Source organism: Myodes glareolus, chromosome 14 (genome assembly GCF_982192425.1).
Source record: "Myodes glareolus chromosome 14, mMyoGla1.1, whole genome shotgun sequence".
Taxonomy (NCBI): domain Eukaryota; kingdom Metazoa; phylum Chordata; class Mammalia; order Rodentia; family Cricetidae; genus Myodes; species Myodes glareolus.
Genome location: NC_142039.1, coordinates 2,117,582 through 2,138,725, shown reverse-complemented (window position 1 = coordinate 2,138,725; position 21,144 = coordinate 2,117,582). Strand labels below are relative to the sequence as shown.

At 37.1% G+C, this 21,144-nt stretch overlaps 1 protein-coding gene across 1 annotated transcript in view; it reads right to left on the bottom strand.

Moving 5' to 3' along the window:
- The window catches only part of Kif5b (kinesin family member 5B), a 46,656-nt gene that overhangs the window by 14,201 nt on the left and 11,311 nt on the right, over positions 1-21,144 (bottom strand). Inside the window, exons 3-16 of the mRNA XM_048461228.3 lie at positions 18,597-18,670; positions 17,487-17,591; positions 17,032-17,080; positions 16,389-16,444; positions 16,217-16,304; positions 15,925-16,049; positions 13,696-13,800; positions 13,065-13,210; positions 12,089-12,237; positions 10,454-10,647; positions 8,916-8,984; positions 4,969-5,175; positions 2,250-2,393; positions 23-211 (exon numbers count right to left, since the gene is read on the bottom strand). Of these exons, the coding sequence (XP_048317185.1) occupies positions 23-211; positions 2,250-2,393; positions 4,969-5,175; positions 8,916-8,984; positions 10,454-10,647; positions 12,089-12,237; positions 13,065-13,210; positions 13,696-13,800; positions 15,925-16,049; positions 16,217-16,304; positions 16,389-16,444; positions 17,032-17,080; positions 17,487-17,591; positions 18,597-18,670 (1,700 nt within the window). The remainder of the gene's footprint in view (positions 1-22; positions 212-2,249; positions 2,394-4,968; positions 5,176-8,915; positions 8,985-10,453; positions 10,648-12,088; positions 12,238-13,064; positions 13,211-13,695; positions 13,801-15,924; positions 16,050-16,216; positions 16,305-16,388; positions 16,445-17,031; positions 17,081-17,486; positions 17,592-18,596; positions 18,671-21,144) is intronic.

The window sequence follows — 21,144 nt, the reverse complement described above, 5'->3', positions numbered from 1 at the left end:
AAAACCATTCTGCAACACATACTTGGGAGATGCGAAGCTGGCATGCTGCTAACTCCTTCTCATTTTCTTCCATTTTCTTGTTGCTCTCAGTCTGTGTGCTTTCTAGCTGTTTGCAGCGCTTCACCATGGTTTTCACTTCCGATTTCATTTTGCTAATGTAGAGCCTTGCAACAGTGAACTCTTCATCTATCATACCAGTTCCCTCTGGCTGCTGTGAGAAAAACATCAAGTAAGTTAAAGCTAGGATCATGTGGTAGCAAATACCTTCAATCCCATAACTAGAGAGGCAGAGGCAGTCAGATCTCCGTAAATTCAAGAACAGCCTGCTCTCCAAACTGTACCAAGTGAGAATCTGTCTCAATAAAACATCACAAACACCACTCCCCTTTAAAAAGAAGAAGAAAGGGGGGCTGGAGAGATGGCTCAGCGGTTAAGAGCATTGCCTACTCTTCCAAAGGTCCTGAGTTCAATTCCCGGCAACCACACGGTGGCTCACAACCATCTGTAATGAGATCTGGTGCCCCCTTCTGGCCTGCAAGCGTACACACAGACAGAATATTGTATACATAATAAATAAATAAATAAATAAATAAGAAAGAAAGAAAGAAAGAAAGAAAGAAAGAAAGAAAGAAAAAGAGTTTAAGCCAAAATTGTTCAAGGTTTATTTTTCTCAAATTAGGACTGCTAGCCAGCCAGTCTAGGCAAGTCTTGACCCAAAATACAATGTGTGTGATCTCGTAGATGTCTCCACAGGTGAAATGGTTACGGTCAAGTGTGAGGACTGAGGTTTTCAGCTGCAGAACCCAAGCTCAACAGGCATAGTAGTCACTTTTAATTCCCAGCTCTCAGGAGCAGAGGATCTCTGTGGCAAGGAAGCTAGCTAACTGAGCTCCAGGTTCAGTGAAAGACCTGTCTTAATAACTAAGGGGAGTGGGAATAAGGAAGACACCCGACGCTGATTTCTTCCTCCACACACATCCATGAACACACATATTATTTTTAAAAAATCACAAAGTAACAATAGGTCAATTCATTTATTAGTTTTCTCCCTGAGCTGATTCACTAGTTTCTAATCAAATACATACACAAATAGATATTTAAAAATTATTTACCATCAGTATCAACATGTGCATGTGATACTGTGCATGAAGTCAGTTTTCTCCTTCCACCATGGGTTCCACGGATCAAATTCAGGTCTTCAGGATTATGTGGTAAGCACTTTTACCCACTAAGCCACCTCACCAGCCCAGTAAGGTGATTTTTATGTGACAAACCTTTACACATTTGAGAAAAGAATCCAACATGGCCAATGAGGTTGCTTAGTGAATATTCTATTTCTGTGCCCTGGGTTTACTCCCCTTGTTTCATCTATTTAAATCAGAGTTACGGGGCTGGAGAGATGGTTCAGTGTTCATAGTGTTTGCCGTGTCTCCTCCAAAGGAGCTGAACTGGGTCGCCAGCACCCAATGGGGCGTCACAACAGTCTATTAACTCCACTCCAAGGTATCTTCTGCTCTCCAGAGACAGATGTACACACACGGTAAAAATTCTCTCTCTCTCTCTCACACACACACTTAAAAAAAGCCCAAAATTGTAGTTAATACCTCCTAACACACGTTTATGAGGTTAACAGGTATAACAAGAACTTTGTGTAAAAACATATAGCAGAACTGGGGATATAGGATAGTCAGTAAAACACAAAAGTCTGAGCATTTTTTTTTAACCCACATTAAAAACACCAAAATTCGCCGGGCAGTGGTGGTGCACGCCTTAAATCCCAGCACTTGGGAGGCAAAGGCAGGCGGATCTCTGTGAGTTCGAGGCCAGCCTGGTCTACAAGAGCTAGTTCCAGGACAGGCACCAAAAAAACTACAGAGAAACCCTGTCTCAAAAATCAAAAAAAATAAATAAATAAAAATAAAATAAATAAAAACACCAAAATTCAAAACAAAAACCAGCCAGGTGTAGTGGGCACATAATTGTATTCCCAGTACTTGGGAGGAAGGTAGATAAGGGTCCCTGTAGGAAATTCCAGGTCTCATTGGAAGACTTATTTCAAAAAACAAGGTAAGACACAAAGGAAAAGAAAACCCTAAAGTGAATGGGTGCTGAAGAACAATACCCAAGATTGATCCCCAACCTTCACACACACCTGAAAACACGTGCATCTTCACCCGCACAATAATGCACACACACAACACAACAGTAAGCCACAGAAAATTACATGTAATAGTCAATAACCGCATTACCTTCACATCATTATTTCCTACAGCAATCCCTATTTCTGCGAGGTCTTTTAGTAACGATGCCATCATTTCGGCTGCTCGTTTCTTCTGGTGGTTGGTCATTTCCTTCAGTTTCTGAAGCTCAGCATCAATACTTGCTAAAGTTGCCTGCCAAAATAAAAACAGTATAGATGAGGCTCTTCAAATATTCATTATAGTCCTTATAAAAGTGCTTATCTCTTGCCTTGAGATTCTTGATCTATAATGAATAATGACAGCTCCTATCTCAAGCTTAAAAAATAAGACTTCATATTATGTAAAGCAGGCATGTTCTATTCATATATCCCAATAAGAACTGGTATAAACTGTATCAATTCACTAAGTTCCTCAGGTTGGATTTTTAATATAGAAGTGGGGAACTTCATATTAACTAGGTACTACTATCATCTACTACATCTTTATCTTTTAAAATTAGTCTGAGCAAATTAATGTTCCCTGGTTTTGGAGAACTGCTTTTTCTGTAGTGATATTTCATTTGTATTTTAATAAGTAAAGTATTTTAATAAGTATTTTAAATAATACTTAAATTTTATTTTAAATAATAAGTAAAGTATTTTAATAAGTAAAGCTTGCCTGAAGATCAGAAAGTAAAACAGCCATGCAGGCCAGGCAGTGATGGCACACAGCTTTAATCCCAGCAGCCACACTAGTTAGCCATACAGGCCGGGAGGTGGGTGCACGCCTATAATCCCAGCACTAGAGAGGAATATAAATCAGGATGAGATAGGAACTTGCTCTTTTTCAATCTGAAGACTTCAGAGAGGTAAGAGCTCTCCAGTGGCTTGGCCGCTTTGCTTCTCTGATCTTCAGGTTGAACCCCAATCTGTCCCTGGGTTTTTATTATTTGTGCTACAGCTTTCTATGCAGTTAGTATGCTTCCTTTATTTACTTTGTATATGCCCACTAAAAGAATCTACATAATCATAATTATTCTTACTACTATGATATAAGCAATTACCTAAGAGCTAATGATGAATCAATGTTATTGACTTTAATTACTCTAACTGTACATTTAGAAAAATATCTGGTTATCAGCTACAAAATCATCACATTTTAAAGAGTATAATCCAATTTGGCCCATGTTAAAGTGATACATCAAATATCAAATGTAGCATTTTTAATGCAATTTGCTGACTTTTAGTCAATATTTGAGTACAGGTGACATTATTTCAACTGCCTGTCTTCTGCTGGTTGGTCATTTCCTTTAGTTTCTACTTATCAGCAGAACACTTCTCCCAGTTTACAATATACTACTCTACTCCATGTTTCATAATTCAGTATATATTGTTTCTACCAAAAACCAAACACCCAGGTATTTTCTTTACTATCTAAACACAATACTGCTTGAACATATAAGCAACAACATCTGGAGATTTCAGTTCCACATCCGTGCTACAAATACAACAGTATTAAATACCAAAATCAGTGGACAAAGGCCAACTTACCACCTCTAAGATTCACCTGTTGTTTTGCCAAATAGCATTTAGGTTTGCTAAAATAATTCAACTGGGGAAGAATTATAACACTCTTAGATATTCTGGGCAACAAACTGAAAATCTAACTGTTAACTTTGGAGATTAAAAACAGAAAACAAACATCAGGAGCAGTAAACCTTTATTTAAAAGCTCTATACTTTTTAGATTTACTTTATTATTTTATGTGTATGAGTGTTGGTGGTCTGTGTGCCACTATGTTGGTGCCAGGAATCAAACCTGGTCCTGAAAGAACAACAAATGCTTTAAAACACTGAGCCATCACTTTAGCCTTTCAAGGAACTATTTCGTAGCAACTCACAAAAGGCAAATCTTTTAAAGGTGCTATTTGATAACATTTCAGGAGCAGTAAACCTTTGTAAAGGCTTTATTTCTCAGTACTGACTAGTTTCTTTCAGACACATGAGCACAGGTAGGAAAGATACAGCGACACCAATACTGAATACATCTAGGTACTGATTTCTAAGCAGAAAGTCACATATTAACATCTGAAACATAGGATCAGTGTTGTTGAAATAATAATAGCTATTTGCTATTTCTGATGTCACTCCAGGAAGTAAGCAACCCACATAAATCTCTATCTGCCTCATAACCTTGAGGTTATGTATTCCTTGTGCTGGGAAGGCTACTGCTCCATGTGCAAACAGTATTCCAGTGAGCAAAGCAATAACTATTCAAAATAATGTATGCATGACACTCTGAATAACTCAATTAGGTGGCACTTCCTCCCTCCCTTCCTCTGTCTTGGTTTTGCTGAGACAGGTGATCACTGTGTAGCCCAGGCTGTCCTGGAATTTGCAGCTATCTCTCTGTCTCTCTTCCCTAGTGCTATAACTAAAGACACATGCCACAACATCTGGTTACATTTACTATTTTCTTATATGCATATTTCTTAATTTGAGTTTGATCATCGATAGTTTTACTAAAATGTGTGTTATTTTTTCTAACATTAGAAATGGCCAACATGATTTAAATTAACAATTTATGTATCAATATACTTTTAGGAATGAAAATTATAACCCTGTTGTTCTACCTCCTAGGGTTTATATGTAAGAAGTGAGGGTGAGACCTGACTGTCCTGAGAGCTGATGTTACCAATATCTTAGTCATATATAGGAATAGCTTACTAAAATAACTTTTCATTTAACATAACTTATACTTAAGTATAAAGAAAACCAAACTTATCTTACAGATTTTTGATTCAATTCATCACTAAGCAATTCATATTCCTTGGTTTTGTCTTCAACTTCCTGAGACTTCTGATCATAATTAACAGCCAGTTCCTCTAAGGCTTGTAAAACTTCCTTGACTTCCTCTTTGGAGGCATCATTTTCTGCTTGTAGGCGATTCAGTTCAGCTTGCATGTTATCTTGATCCCTTCTGGTAGATGCCAGAAGCTGTACGAAAGAGTAAAACAGAATTTTAACAAACTCGTGAGACAATATTCACTCACTTCAAGATTTACAAAAATGAGAGATAAAAAGTAGCAACATTAAAGATGCTGATACTTTCTTCTTTAACAGATGCACAGATATATGCACACATATGTGCAGGTACTGGGCTACACTTTGTGGAGTACAGAAAGGGAGAAAAGTAACACTCTGTCTTTGAGGAATCTACTAAACTGAAGTCCAGGAAAATAAGGGCAATACAAGGCAGAGTTTAATAGCATAGAAGAGACAGCAGACCAATTGGTACCATAGGAAAGGAGTACCTTTCTGGATGGTATTCATGAAGAAGTTAGCCAAGAAGTAGACTTTAGTCATGTAAATAAATTAAAAAAAATTTAACTAAAAGAAAAAGGATTCTAGACTTGTGAGTACCATGTTTAAAACCCCAAGTACAAAATGATTAGTTCTTTACAAATTTAGATCTGGGGCTGGAGACATGGCTCACACTTAAGAGTACTTGCTGTTCTTTCAGAAGATCTGAACTCAGAATCTAGCACCCATATCAGGAAGAACAAAACTGCCTCTAACTCCAATTTCAGGGAATCAAATGCCTTCTGTTCTTAAGGGCACCAGGCACACACATGGTACACATGCAGGCACTCACATATACACATGAAATCAAAGTAAATCATCTCTCAAGAACTTAGATCTGCTTTAGGGAACTAAGAGTGGCCGCTAAGTTATACCTCAGAGAAATATTTCAGCATATTAAAGTTTGAACTGGAGAGAAGAAAAAGGATTATCCAGGTCAGTTACTTTTCAGCAATAACATTTGGGAATGCATGGGAATGTTAGTAATGGCTATTAATAGCATTAGAAAACAGGAATAATGAATGCTGAATGTCCCACACAGTACACAGAACAGAAGAGTAAAAAATTATCAAATCCCAAATGCTAAAAGCGTCCCTCCAAAACCACTGCTACGGTTGAAGTAAATAAGAAGACACCAGGCATGGGCTCAATGTGGAGTTCCAGGCTGACAAGCAAGACTGTGTTTCAATACTCCATGAAGATAAACTGATTTTCCTGATGACAGATATTCAGTCTACTGGAGCTTATAGTCTTTTCTACTCCTTCAGCCTCTCAAAACACCTTAAATAGGGACTATTTTTCAATTATCTCCACTGTGTTGGGTGAAATGAGGATCCAGACTAAATCGTAAGACAAACATGGGGGAAACAAGATGAAAAGCGGCACAGACTGGGCGTAGGAAGACAGCATGAAGGAGTAAAAGTATGTTTATTCATGTGACATTCACATTTCCAAAAAAAGTCACATTGAAAATTACACAATTACTAACAACTGTGATGGCTATTCTTGGTTGTCAAATTGATTATATCTGGCATTAACTAAAACTCAAATAAATGGCTGGGTATACCTGTGAGGGAATTTTTTTTTAAATTAAATCATTTGAAGTAGGAAGGCACATTTCTAGTCCAGCTCTTTCAAGGTGAGACAATTCACCTTTAATCTGGAACATACTTTCCATGTAAGGACATGAAGAAGGAAGTTTTTAGTCTTTGGGTGCTTGCTCTCACTCTGGCTGGTAAGCCCATTTCTTCAAATTAGGCATTAGAGACCATTTCTTAGTAATTCTGTTATATGTTGAATACTAGCTGAGACATCCAGCCTTGTGGACTGAACAACTAATAGATTCTTGGCTATTCTGTTGGTAAACAGCTGTTGTTAAACTAGCTGGACTACATTCTAAAGTAATGCATTCCATAATAAATCCCCTACAGTGTTCTGCTCCTTTAGAGAACCCTAATTAATACAATGACTAAGTCAATGTGTTCAGAAAATATCTTTCATAATAATGTTTTAGTCCCAGCTTTTAAATTCTGAGTAACAACCTGGCATAGAGCTATGAAAAATGTATCAGCAGTAAAAGTTTCTGATCAATGATCAAAAGGAAATCAAAACTAATCAAGAACTAAATCAGGTGTTTCTGGTACGCGCGTGCACACACACACACCACCTCCATTTTACAGTTCGTAACTTGACAGCCTGAGATATGAACATGTAATATGTAACCATCCCCAATCCTGTATAATCAAAGAACTCTATTTAAATATCTGGGCTCAGGTCCCAAGAGTGTATGTTATTAACTACAGTGTTTTTATTGTGCATATAAAGGTTTCTGCTCTTATAGAAATAAGGTGATTTAATTATGGAGAATAAAGATTTTGTTATTATTCTGGTTTTTCAAGATGGGGCTCTCTATGTAGTCCTGGATGTCTCTGAATTCGATCTATAGATCAGGCTGGCCTTGAACTCAAGAGATCTGCCTGTCTCTGCCTCCTGAGTGCTGGGATTACAGGCGTGCACTTCTACTAATCAGGCTAGAATACTTGATTTTAAAAACTGGCATAAGGTCCGATGCTGGTGGGGCACACCTTTAATACCAGAACTTGGAAGGCAGAGGCAGGCCCATCTCTGTGAATTTGAGGCCAATTTGATTGACAAATAAAGTTCCAGGACAGTCAGAGCTGTTACACAAAGAAACCCTATCTTGAAAAACAAAAACAAAAGGTGAGGCATTCATCAGTATTCAAATCTGCTTTCATTTTTATAGCAAGAATAAATGCATATCAAAGAACTGTTCTAAAATAAATTTCTTTATGATTTATTATATGTAAATGTTTGGTGTATATACCTATTATACTGGCTAGTTGTTTGTTTTTTTAAGAGAGGGTTTCTCTGTGTAGCCTTGGCTGTCCTGAAACTTGCTCTAGTAGACCAGGCTGGACTCAAAGTAAGTGATCTATCCACTTGCTTCTGCCTCTTAGGTACTGGGATTAAAGGCATGTGACACCACTGTCCAGCATGTTGGCTTTTTTAAAAAAATGATTTATTTATTTTTTATTTCATGTACACTGGGTGTTCTGCCTGCATGTTTGTGTGAGGGTGTCAGATCCCCTAGAACTGGAAGTACAGACAGTTGGGAGCTGCCATGTGGGTGCTGGGAATTGAACACAAGTGTTTTGGAAGAGCAGCCAGAGCTTTTAATCGCTGAGCCATCCCTTCAGCCCATGCTGGCTAAGTCAATTTGATGCAAGTTAGATTCACTTCAGAAGAGGGCACCTCAACTGAGAAAATGTCCCTACCAGACAGGCCTGTGGGCAAGGCTATGGTAAATTTTCTTGACTGATGATTGATATGAGTGCAGACTGTCCCACAGGAGCTGGTAGCATCTCTGGGCTGGGGGTTCTGGGTGCTGTAAGAAAGCAGGCTGAGCAAGCCACGAGAAGTCTGGTTAAAAAGCTCAAAGACATACGGTGGTCCAAAATTTCACTACTGTTGTTTCTGAGAAAGTGTCTCACTATGAAGTCTTTGCTGGCCTTAAATTTGGAATTCCCCTGCCATAGTACCCGTACTTTTGAGATTATAGGCTTATGAGGATTATAAATCACTACAGCTAGCAAAAATAAACATTTTGTAGAAGCTGTCTTCTCCCTTCCATAAGAGGAAACTCAAACTTCAAGCAACAAAAAGCTTTTAAAGGAGGAAATCAGTCTCTGCTTCATTCAATATAAGCAATAATTAATCTCATAGTACATTGACAATTAAGCATGCACACACTCAACAACTTTAAAAGTATAAAACTTAACATAATCTGAGCTCCATATACTCCATTATCTTCAGATGATAAACACTAAAAGCTATTCTGAAAGCACTTAACTTACCTCTTCTTGATCCAACATTTGTGTCTTCAATTTCTCTACCAGTTGACTTTGTTGATTAATCTCTTCATCCTAAAAATGTAAAGGATCCCATTAGCAAGGTGGACTATAATGTGGCTTGTTTCCCAATACCAACTCCTCCAAAACAGTCCACAGAATATGTTTTGTTTCATTTTTTGAGACCAGGTTTCTATGTGTAGCCCTGGCTGTCCTGGAACTCTCCCTATAGACCTTAAACCCAAAGAGATCTGCCTGCCTCTGCCTCCCAAATCCAAGTGCTGGGATGAAAGGTGTGCGCTACCACCACCTGAATTAAATTCCTAAGGAAAATTGAAAAGGGAAGGCTTTTCTTCATTAATAATGTGCCATTTGCTGTACAACCAAGAAAAGGTCCAAAGTTTATGGAGTAACTTTAAGGGCTAAAAAATGAGCTATTATTTAAGTTACTACTGAAAATAATGGTTATGTAGTCTCTTCAAAACCCAAAACCGTTAGGTGGTGATGATACATGCTTTTAATCCCAGCACTCGGGAGGTGGAGGTGGGTGGATCTCTGAGTTTGAGGCCAGTCTTCCTGATCTACAGAGTAAGTTTCAGGAGCCAGAGTTGCACAGGGAAACCTGTTTTGCAAAACCAACCAACCAACACACAAACAAAAACAAAACACACATACACAAAACATAAACCACAAACCAAATCAAATCACACCAAACTATGTTCTATTTCCACTGTTTATGCCTGTCTTTTTGCTAAGTGATGTAAGCAGTGAAGGTAACAACCCTCTATTCTTTGTCCTTTCTTCTCTTCTCTTTCATGATCTCTTATGAGGGTCTTTAGATCCCTAATTTTAAATGGTTGCTTCATTATGATTCTTCAGTGACCCAATGCCAAATTATCCTATTACATTTTGTCTGTTTTTAAGGGGTAGGTAGGATGTCCAGATCATTCTAGGCAAGTACCCATGTTCTGATGTTTTGTTATTGTTGTTGTTTGTTTGTTTGTTTTTAAAATAGGGTATCTACAGCTGGCCTCAAACTGGTGATTCTCCTGCCTTAGCTTCTTGTACGCTAGTATTATAGGTATGCCCCCATCATATGGAGCAACTTGTTTATATACAATTAATACACAGAACTGATATTGTATATTCTTTCCCTGGTGTTGCTAATGGAATCCAAAGCCCCATGCGATGCAAACATTCTACAACTTAATTATATCCCCAAGCCCTCGAAGTCAGCTTTTAAATTTTCCATTAACATGATTCCCTAAACCCCTACAATCACTGTGGGTCTCATACAGCCAGGTTGGCTTCAAAATCACTATATAATCAAGGCTAGCATATTCCTGGTCCTCCTGCCTCCACCTCCTAAGTGCAAAAATTTCAGCATGTTCCATCACACCTGGTAATATCATGACTTTCTAAAAGCTAACAGAAATAAAGGAAGATGTAGATCACAAGGAACCTTAATACTGAAATTAAATAAAAATACTGATCAACAGCATTTTAAAACAAAACAAACATAAAACAAGGTATATGAAATCTACCTTGTCATCAAGTTGTTTATACAATTTAGCGATTTCTTCTTCACACTTCCTTCTTTCAGCATCTGTAAAACTGCCAGCTACTCCAATTGCAGCTGCTGGTTTATCATTGGTAATAGTAATATCTTTATCTGCTGTGAAAGCCTCCAGATTGGCTTTCTCTTTGTCAAACTGCTCGTCAATAGGCACTGTCTCCCCTAAAATAAGACAACGAAATGGTTACTACAAATCTGTACATCTAAAACTCGCACACTCTTTCCCCTCTGCTCGTCTGACCGAGTCTGTTGTCAGTGCTCTCTTCTGCCATTTTTAGTACAGAGTTGTTTGAGCTTTAAAATGTACTTTAATTTCTCGGGTAAATTTCTCATTCTAGTCGATGTTTTCGTCTTTCTCTACTTTGCAATTTTCTGAGCTTGGTTACAACAGCTACTCTGAATTATTAGGTGATTCGCTCATCTCTATTCTTTAGGGTCAACCATCAGCACTTTCTCTTATATCCCTGCAGTGCCATGTTTTCCTGAATGATCCTTATCATACATGATGTCAGCATTTGAAGAACTACCTATTTATTCTAGCTTTTGCAGATTATATTTGTTCAAGAAAGACCAGCAACAGTCAGCCCACCCAAAGATGCTGGACAGAATATTACATATGGTTCAAAAGCCCAGGGCTTCTGTAGTGGTGTACCAGTGAGGCCTGTCTGTTGCTGACAGCTATCCAAATCCTGGGATTGCTGATGTTGGAGACAAGACTCCATTTAGCAGACTTAAAGCCTGAGGCTGTAAGTTCCCACCTGGCACTGGGATGGAACTGCAGGCATCTGTGTGAGATATAATGTAGAGGGGGGTCTAACGTACACTTATTTCCTTTGCTTTCTCCCTATCTTGGGTAAGGAATATGGAGACAAAAGAAATCTAAAAGATTCATTGAAACTTTGCTTACTATTAAACTCTATCAAGTTCTATTTTTCACCTGTTATTGAGATTAATGTTTTTGCAAAGGGTGATGGGTAGTAAGTCCCATTTCACAAGCCTTCTCTGTTCCTTCCCTTTACTCAATATCAGCAGCTCTTACCAACTTTTCTTCCTGCTCTGTTCTTGAGGTTTCTGCTTGTTTTTGAGATTGGCAGAGTTTTGTCATATAGACCAGACCCTGTCTTACAAAAGCTGGGACTAAAATCATGTGCTACCACTCCCAGCTATGTTTCATATATAAATATATATAAATGTAGTGTATGTCAGTATGTATACATATTTTATACACGGCACTGTCACACAGGCTAGGCAGGGCCAAACTTAAGAAGTCATTGAGGCTCTGCTTCCCAAGTGCTACACATGTACCACAAAGCACTGTCCCTAAGATCTGGACATCTGAAATTTCCACTGATCTTACTCACTTCTTTGAAATCCATCAAATCTTGCCTGTTACTGACTCCTTTCTAACCTAGGCGCCTTATGATACTGTAGCAGCTATTGTTAAGTAAACATTTAATGACAGATTGTGATCTTTACCTAAAGATGGAAACCTGCTTAAAAACTGAAAATGGTTTTATTTTCATTTAGCATTCCTATAAAAATATCAAGGATGTAAAATATCCCCAAGTGAGAAAATTTAAATGACAAATCCTTAGATTATTACCATTACGCCATCGGTTGAGTTCATTTTCAAGCCACTGAATGGTGTTTCGTAGAGTCTTATTTTTTTCCTTTTCTTTTTCATACTTCTTTTTCCACTGTTCTGCAGTTAACTCTACATTGACACAGACTGTGTTCTTAATTGTTTTGGCCCTAAGAGATGCAATTATGGAAATAATTAAGGAAGAGTAGTAATTACAAAAAAGAGGATATGACTGAAAGTATTTTTAGTTGACATCCCTATTTATAGCTATTTTGTCCAATATTATCTATTTTTTCTTAGAATAAACAACAAAAGATATCACATAAGAGTATTATTTATTGACAACCCAAATAAACTTGTCAGACCTAAGTCTTTGGTAACATTAAACAAAAACAAACACACTAACAATCAAAACTAAGAAAATATACTTATTATTATTGCAGCTCTAAGATAATGTCATTGATTTTCCTAAAGTAGCCATTTCATGTACATTACTTTGAGTCTGTTAGGTATGTCAGTGAACTTAATACAGGCTCATTCTCATTCATAAATAAACAAGGCTCATAAATAGACAAGCTTTTACTTTATCATCTAGTTCAAATGTTTACTTTCATCAATGGGAAATTAAATTCCCACAAAAATGTGACTAAATTTCAAAATTAATTTTAATGTTTATGAAAAGTCAAAGCTCATTAGTCTAAAATAAAGAATCTAATATATATTACCTATATCCTGCTTGAAAAGTACAGGATCTAGCTCTCTGATAAAAATGTATAGATTTGGATTTGAGTAGTAGCTATCTGACATAATAACCTTTATGCACAAGTATCTTTAGACTTTGTTTTTTGTTTTGTTTTGTTTTGGAGACAGGGTCTGTTTTTATAGACCTGGCTGGCCTCGAACTCACAGAGATCTGCCTGCTTCTACCTCCTGAATGCTGGGATGAAAGGTGTGTGCGGCCACTGCCTGGCCTTAGATTTTGTATTTAACAACAAACCTTTGACCAAAGAGGAGTGTGGATTTTGTTTCAGATTCATTGTATGATGACGGAGAGCAGCAGATGACAATAGTGGTCCTACAATTGCCACCTAATGAATCCTGAAGAATTCTGGTCATTTTACTATCTCGATATGGAACGTAGGTCTACAAACAGAAACCAAGAAAACACAAAACCAGTGAGTTTTTGTACAATAAAAATTGTTCTATAACTTTTTTCTTTCTCTCTCTCTCCCCCTTTATTTTTATTATTATTATTATTATTATTATTATTATTATTATTATTATTATTATTATTACTATTATTGTTATTTTTGTGGTGTTTCAAGACAGGGTTTCTCTGTGTACAGCTCTGGCTGACCAGGCTGGCCGTGAACTCACAGATCCACCTGCCTCTGCCTGCCTCCCGATGCTGGAACTAAGTTCTGTAACTCTAAATCACTCCACTTCTGCGCTGTGATCAGATGTGCTTTCCCTGGCTTGGCTGGCTTATTTATTTTAACTATTTGATTTCAAGATAGGAGCTAAGATTCACATACTAAGCTTAGAAGACAGCATACACACTTATTCAGATTGACATTTCTTCACATGTATAGTCTCAAAACAGGGAACTAACAAGCATGTATACTCACACTGCCCTCTGCCAAAGCAGAAATGACATTTCCAAGTGCTGAAAGTGATTTGTTGATGTTCTTAGCTTCATCTAGCACAGCACCTTCAGCTCCAGTTTTACTAACCTATGAAAAAGATTACACAATAATAAAGCAAATTTATATTAATTTAAATTTCAATTTTCTAAAAAGTCATCAATAAACAGCAGTATAAAATTACAGAGGAAAAATGGTATTCATACTGAGGAACTAAGATTCCTTGCACACTTACTAGTCTAAGAACCTGTTCAAACAACTAATTGTATAATAATGTGATTAAAGAAATATTAAATGTTTTTAGTGTGCTTTTGATAGTAACAAATTTACATTTATAGTTTTCATTGTTAATCTCTTTGCTACATTAGGAAATAAGAAACTATAGTGGTATATTATTTGTATTTTAATAAAGCTTGCCTGAAAATCAAGAGCGCAAAACTAGTCAGCAATAGAGGCCAGGCAGTGGTGGCACACATCTTTTATCCCAGCACTAGAGAGGAAGATAAGATGGAAGGAGATCGGTCTCCTCATTCTCAGTCTCAGTTTGAGCACTTGGGAAAGCAGGATTGTCCATTTCAGTCTGAGATAGAGGTAAGAGTCAGTGGCTGGCCACTTTGCTTTTTTGATCTTCAGCCTGAACCCCAACATCTGTCTCTTGTTTTTATTAACTGTGCTACAAGAAACTGAAAATCACCTAAGTTTAAAAGATGCCATAACTGGTAAAAATAAAAAACACAATTCTAAAATACTACATTAAGCTAACCTGTGATTTAAAAAACAAGTACACAAAACAATTTTTTAAAAATATATGTATTTATTTATTATGTATATAATATTCTGTCTGTGTGTATGCCTAAGACCAGAAGAGGGCACCAGACCTCATTACAGTTGGTAGTGAGTCATCATGCGGTTGCTGGGAATTGAACTCAGGACCTTTGCAAGAGCAGGCAATGCTATTAACCGCTGAGCCATCTCTCCAGCCCACAAAACAATTTTTTAAAAAAAGGACACTATACTCATTTTTTTGTAGACTAAAATTAGAATCATATAGTACCGTAATAATAAAGCAAAAATTCCTGTTAGCACAGTTGACCCTCCTATATCCATGTGTTGTGGAATATTAGTTGAAAATGTATTACATTTGTGTTGTAGAATATTTGTTTAATGATGCAAACAAGTGTTGCATTCTTTTATGCTGCATTTGTTTAACTCTGTGAAGCCTGTCTAAAACACCTAACTGATCTAATAAAGAGCTGAACAGCCAGTAGCTAGGCAGAAGAGAGAAATAGGCGGGGCTGCCAGGCAGAGAGAATAAATAGGAATAGAACAAGGGAGGGAGGGAGGAAAGGAGGATGCCAGGGGTCAGTCATCCAGCCACCCAGCGAGACACAGAATAAGAAGGAAAGAAAAGATAAACAAAATAAAGAAATGTAAAAGCACAGAGGTAAAAGGTAGATGGGATAATTTAAGAAAAGCTGGCTAGAAATAAGCCAAGCTAAGGCCAGGCATTCACAAGTAAGAATAAGTCTCCTACATTTATTTAGGAGCTGGGTGGCGGGCCCCCAAAGAACAAAGAGTAATAAAAACAACTACACCCATGAACTCAACTAGTCAAAGATAAGAAAAGAAACATTCCAAAACAAATTACATTTGTATTGAATATATATGAACTTAGTCTCTGGTCAACAGTCTCTAAACAATATAGTTTAACATCCATTTATATGGTCTTTATACTACAATAGATATTAGTAGTAAGAGTACTAATATATAAAAGAATGTGTGTAGGGTCTATGCAAACATTGTACAATTTTATAAGCAACCTAAGCACCTGTGGATGTTGGTTATTAATGAGGGTGGGGTGAGGGGTCCTAAACCAATCCCCCATGATACCAAGGGACAACTGTAAAACCAAAACCAGAAAGGTTGGAGACAAGGATAGAGAATAAAGTTGTAAGAGCATGTTAACAATTTGTCAATAAGGACATACATCTTAATTCAAACCGTGTATCCACCGACTGAATCAAATGACAGTAACTTAGGAACAGGTTATTCAGTTATCATATAACACTGGTATCAACAGTTATAATTCTCCGATTACCAAGTCCAATTTCACAAGTTCTCAAGATACAATAATAGGTAGCATATAATTTCAATTCAAAGTAAAGTTTACAGAAATGCCTAAGTATCTATCAGAATTTCAAGAAGAGGGTTTACCTTTTCACTGCCAGCTAAATCAACCAGATAAAGCTTTCCACTCAGTTTCTGTTCCGTTTGTGTATTCTCTTGTTTTACATTAATCAGAAATATACTGTGACTCCTAGAGCTATGTTCATTCATATCTGCAACAAAATTAGTAAGCAACTATAAATACAGTTCTTTCACTAATAATTTTCCATACGCATTATTTTATATTAGAAATATCTTGAAATTAATAGACTGCATTATCCTCATTGAAAGAAGGTAAGACCGACATGTCCTAGCTGGTACTAATCAATATTCCACTTACTTGTGACTGCTACGTGTCTGTTGGATTTCCCTTCATCTATGGTATCCATCACTTCATCTGGACTACATACAAAACGCTCTGTGCACCCCTAAGGAATAATTTAAAATGTATTGTTAGTATCCTTTTTAAAAACCTCTTACTGGGCTTTCTACAGTAATCATTCTATAAGTACCTTTACATAAGGAACACGATTTTTGTCTTCATGGACTGAAAGGTTGGTCTTTGAAACTGAAACAGAAAGGCTGTATTAGCAAGATCACTTAAACTCTACTATCAGCTATGAAATAATTAATGTAAGTGCAAGGCTTCCCGTAGCAGTCCAATAGGAGGAAAACTTAAAAAATATGTATTGTACATATTATATATGTATTACTATAAAAAAGCAAGGCCTTGTTAACATACTAGGAGAGTATCTGGAAACTAAAGTAACAATATAGAATTTAGATCCATTCAGACTTCTACCACCCACATTTTATAAATAAGAACATTAGGCCTGAGGAAGAACAACACATCTAACAACTGAGACTAACATTTGGTTTAAGCCTACAACTTTTAAAGTTCTCATTATCACGTAAGAATTGCCCATATGATGGTAGCCCATGTTCAGGTTCCCTCCTAGCTACAAAGAGCTATTCCTTTACTTCTTAATAAACTTTGCTTGCCTTTAAAAATAAATTTAAAATATTTAAGTACCCATATGCTGTAAGTATGTACAGCATGTCACTTCATGAAATTTCATCCATGTTACTAAGAACATCTATTACTAGAAGAGCAATAGGTACTACTAAAATTATTAGAGCAATAATTTAACTTACCATCTAACAGGTCCCTTATCTTATCCAAATATATTTCAAAATATGAAACCTAAAGCACAAACAAAGAAAAGCTCAATTACCAAAACTACAACAGTGTGCTCACTTTATAAGCAATGCAGTCTAAGCGACTGATGGGCAGACTAGGACGCCACACCAGCAGCAGTGCACACTCTAACATGAAAACGTGAGCTACAAGGCTGCTGGAACAATGGACAGAACAGTTAAGTGTGATGGAATCTTAAAAGCTTTGCAGTTAAATTGCTTTTTTTTTTTTAAACAGGGAGAGAAGCTAAGAACAGATTTAGCTAACCCAGGTAGTCATCTAATGGCATATGAACAAGAATCAGTTTGCTACCTCTAATGATCCTTCAACCTTACCTACCTATAACAACTTTTTTAAATCGACTTTAAGAAAGCAGCTATTTTGGAAAATAACTTTTCCCACTGGAATTTACCTTAATATGAAATTCCAAATTTTCATCCATCGAGTAAATATAATTAAAAATATCTTGCACTATTCTTGGAATAATACCCATGCCTTCTGGATCATGTAGTTTACCCTGCATGAAAAGAAAAGCAGAATTTTTAATAAATTTTATGAGATAAATTAATAACAAAACCTTTCACTCTTTAATAGTATATAATTAATCAGATAAGAACTATGTCAGGCTTTTTCTTTTGGTAGAAGTTGTTCTATAAATAATTAAGAATTTCAGCTATTACATATAATATGTATAACCATAAACCAACTAAGTTCTTTCTTTTTCTTTTTATGAGGCAGGGTTTCTCTGTATAGCCCTGGCTGTCCTGGATTTTGCTCTATGGACCACGTTCGCCTCAAACAGAGATCTGTTTATCTCTGCCTTCAAGTGCTAAGACTAAAGGCATGAGTCACCACCACTTAGCCACCAACAAATTCTAGATTTAGCTCATCTGCATCTGTAAAATTTGTAAAATAAACAGAAGATTTTAATTTCTTTCCATATAAATACACATTGTTTTCTACACCAACTCAAATTTATGCAAATACTAGGAATGTCTTTATTTCTATTATTTTGTGAAAATTACAAAAATAAGTTGTCATTTACTTTATACAGCACATTCAGATAAATGATAAACCCAGATGGCCTGCAGCTGGGATCTCAGGCTGTTTTCTAGGAACAAAGTCAGAAAAGGACAGTCATATCTAGTATTAGAGAGCAGAACGGAGAAGGGAGAGGATAATCTTATTAGAAAAGTATAGCAGATATTCAGGAGACATTAGTCACTTATAATCATCTAAATTTTCTCATATGGTAGAAAAACAAATGTTTAATTCTAAAATGTTCCTTATCTTATAGTTACACTAACCAGTAAAAGAAGAGTTCATAATACAAAATATAGGTCTAGGTTACAAATCAAGCTCGAGAGCTAATTAGAATCCAACACTTCTGAATCATTTGTATGAGAAAAGGCAATAAAGAGTAAATAAAAACATTTAAGCATGATGAATTAACTGCAAAAAATCAAAATGGAAACCTATCTATGTTGCAAACTATATTCAAGCACAGATTATGAAATGCTACCTCCATTGTGTGTGTCTTCCCAGATGATGTTTGCCCATATGCAAATATTGTTCCATTGTAGCCCTCAAGAACATCTGTGAAAAAAACAAAAGACCTTGTATTTCCGGAACATTAAATAAAGTACTTAAGAAGTGACTAAAGTTTAATATGTAGAGCGTTTATAAAGTCATCAAAAGAACGCATGGAGAGACGACTAGTTTACGTCAACTTGACACAAGCTAGAGTCATCTCAGAGAAGGGAGCCTCATTAGGAAAATGCCTCCATAAGATCTGGCTTATAGGCAGGCCTGTATGGCATTTTTATTTTTTTGGATTTTTTTTTTTTTTTTTTTTGAGACAGGGTTTCTCTACAGCTTTGGAGCCTGTCCTGGAACTTGTTCTGTAGACCAGGCTGGCCTCGAACTCAGACATCTGCCTGCCTCTGCCTCCCGAGTGCTGGAATTAAATGCTGTGTGCCACTACAGTAGGTGATTTTTTTTTTCTTAATTTGTGATTGATATGGAAGGACCCAGCCCATTGTGGGTGAGGCTACCTCTGGGCTGGTGGATCTGGGCTCTATAAGAAAGTAGGTTGAGCAGTGGCACTGGTGGTGCATGTTTATAATCTCAGCTTGGGGATGGGGTGGGGGGCAGAGACAGGCTAATGTCTGTGTACTCAAGGCCAGCCTGATCTACAAAGTGAGTTCCAGGACAGCTAAGACTGTTACTGTCTTGAGGATGAGGGAAGGGGGTGGGAAGAACTCTTTCTCCAGGCAATCTAAAGACTTTGGCCTCCAAGAGAATCTGCACTCACTAGTGTGTGCACACCAGCACACACACAGACTTTAAAATAATAAAAATAGGAGCTGGAGAGATGGCTCAGTGGTTAAGAGCTCTGGCTGCTCTTCAGAGGCCCTGACTTCAATTCTCAAAAACCACATGGTGGTTTACAACCATCTACAATGACACTATGGTGCCCTCTTCTGGCATGCAGGCAGAACACTGTATACATAATAAATCAATCTTTAAAAAATAGTAATAATAAATCATTAAAAAGTTAAAAGATATATTTAATAGTAGCTTTCTGTAATGATCCATACAAGCAATTACTTTTAGGCCTCGATTACTTTCTGTGATCAATTAAGAAACGAATTTTAAGATCCACTGCTTAAGATCAACTTCCTAACATAAAGCTCATTTCATTACACTTATATTCCAAAGTCTTACTGTCTTAAAAGACAAAAACTGACCAGCAATGGTGTTACACACCTTTAATTCCAATGCTCAGGAGGCAGAACTCTGAGTTAAGAGACCAGCCTGGCCTACAAAGGAAGTTATAAGACAGCCAGAGTTACATAGAAACCCTGTCTCGGAAAATCAAAAAACCCTGTCAATTAATATACATGTATGAATTAGCTTTACAAACAGGCTCAATTCTGGTTTGAATGAGATTGGCCTCCACAGGCTCATATATTTGCATGCTTAGTCCCCAATAGATGAGCTACGGTAGACAAGGATTAGGAGGAGATGTGGTCTTGTTGGAAGAACTGTGTCACTAAAGGTTCACTTTGAAGTTTCAAAAGTCCAAGCCAGGCACACGGTCAGGATGCAGCTCTTAGCTCCTTCTCTAGCACCATGCCATCTGTGTGAGTAGCTACGTTTTCCCACTACAATAATGGATTAACCCTCTGAAACTACAAGCAAACCTTCAATCAAATGCTTTCTTTTATGAGTTATGCTGTGGAAAAATCTTTTTGTGTCTTCACCAAGGTGCCTTCTGATTGGTTTAATAAAGAGCTGAACGGCCAATAGCTAGGCAGGAAGAGGTCAGGCAGGACTTCTGGACAGAGAGAAGAGGAGATGAATCTAGGCAGGAGAGAGACACTAGGAGACACCTAGAGGAACTAGGATGTGCAAGATGGAAGAGAGGTAATGCCACATATAAAACATAGATTAATGTAAATGGGTTAAATTTAAGTTATAAGAGCTAGTTAGGAAAAAGCCTAAACTATAGGTCAAGCTTTCGTAATTAATATTAAGTCTCAGTGTCATTATTTGGGAATTGGTGATACAAAGAAAAGTCTTACTACAGACTCGCCAAGTCATAGTGTCTCTTCACAGCAATACAATAACTAAAACACTAACTCAAAATCAATTTTGCTAAGAAATTATTAAAGACCTTGGGTATCCCGGGATCATTAACATGCAAGAATCTTAAGTGGGGGTTAGGGGCAAAGTTTTTTTTTTGTTCGTTTTTTGAGACAGGGTTTCTCTGTGTAACAGTCCTGGTTGTCGTGGAACTCACTTTGTAGGCCAGGCTGGCCTTGAACTCACAGAGTATCCACCTATCTCTGCCGATGCTAGGATTAAAGCTGTGTGCCACCACTGCCTGGTTCAGGGTGACCTTTTGATGTCAAATCTTCAGAAATTTTCATTGATTTTTGGTGCCCAAGGGGGACGGGGGGGGGGATATAAAACTTTGTCCTATAAGAAGTAAAAATAAAAGATTCTGGTCAGCCAAGGTGGTGCACGCCTTTATTCCTGGTGCTTGGGAAGCAGAGGAAGGCATA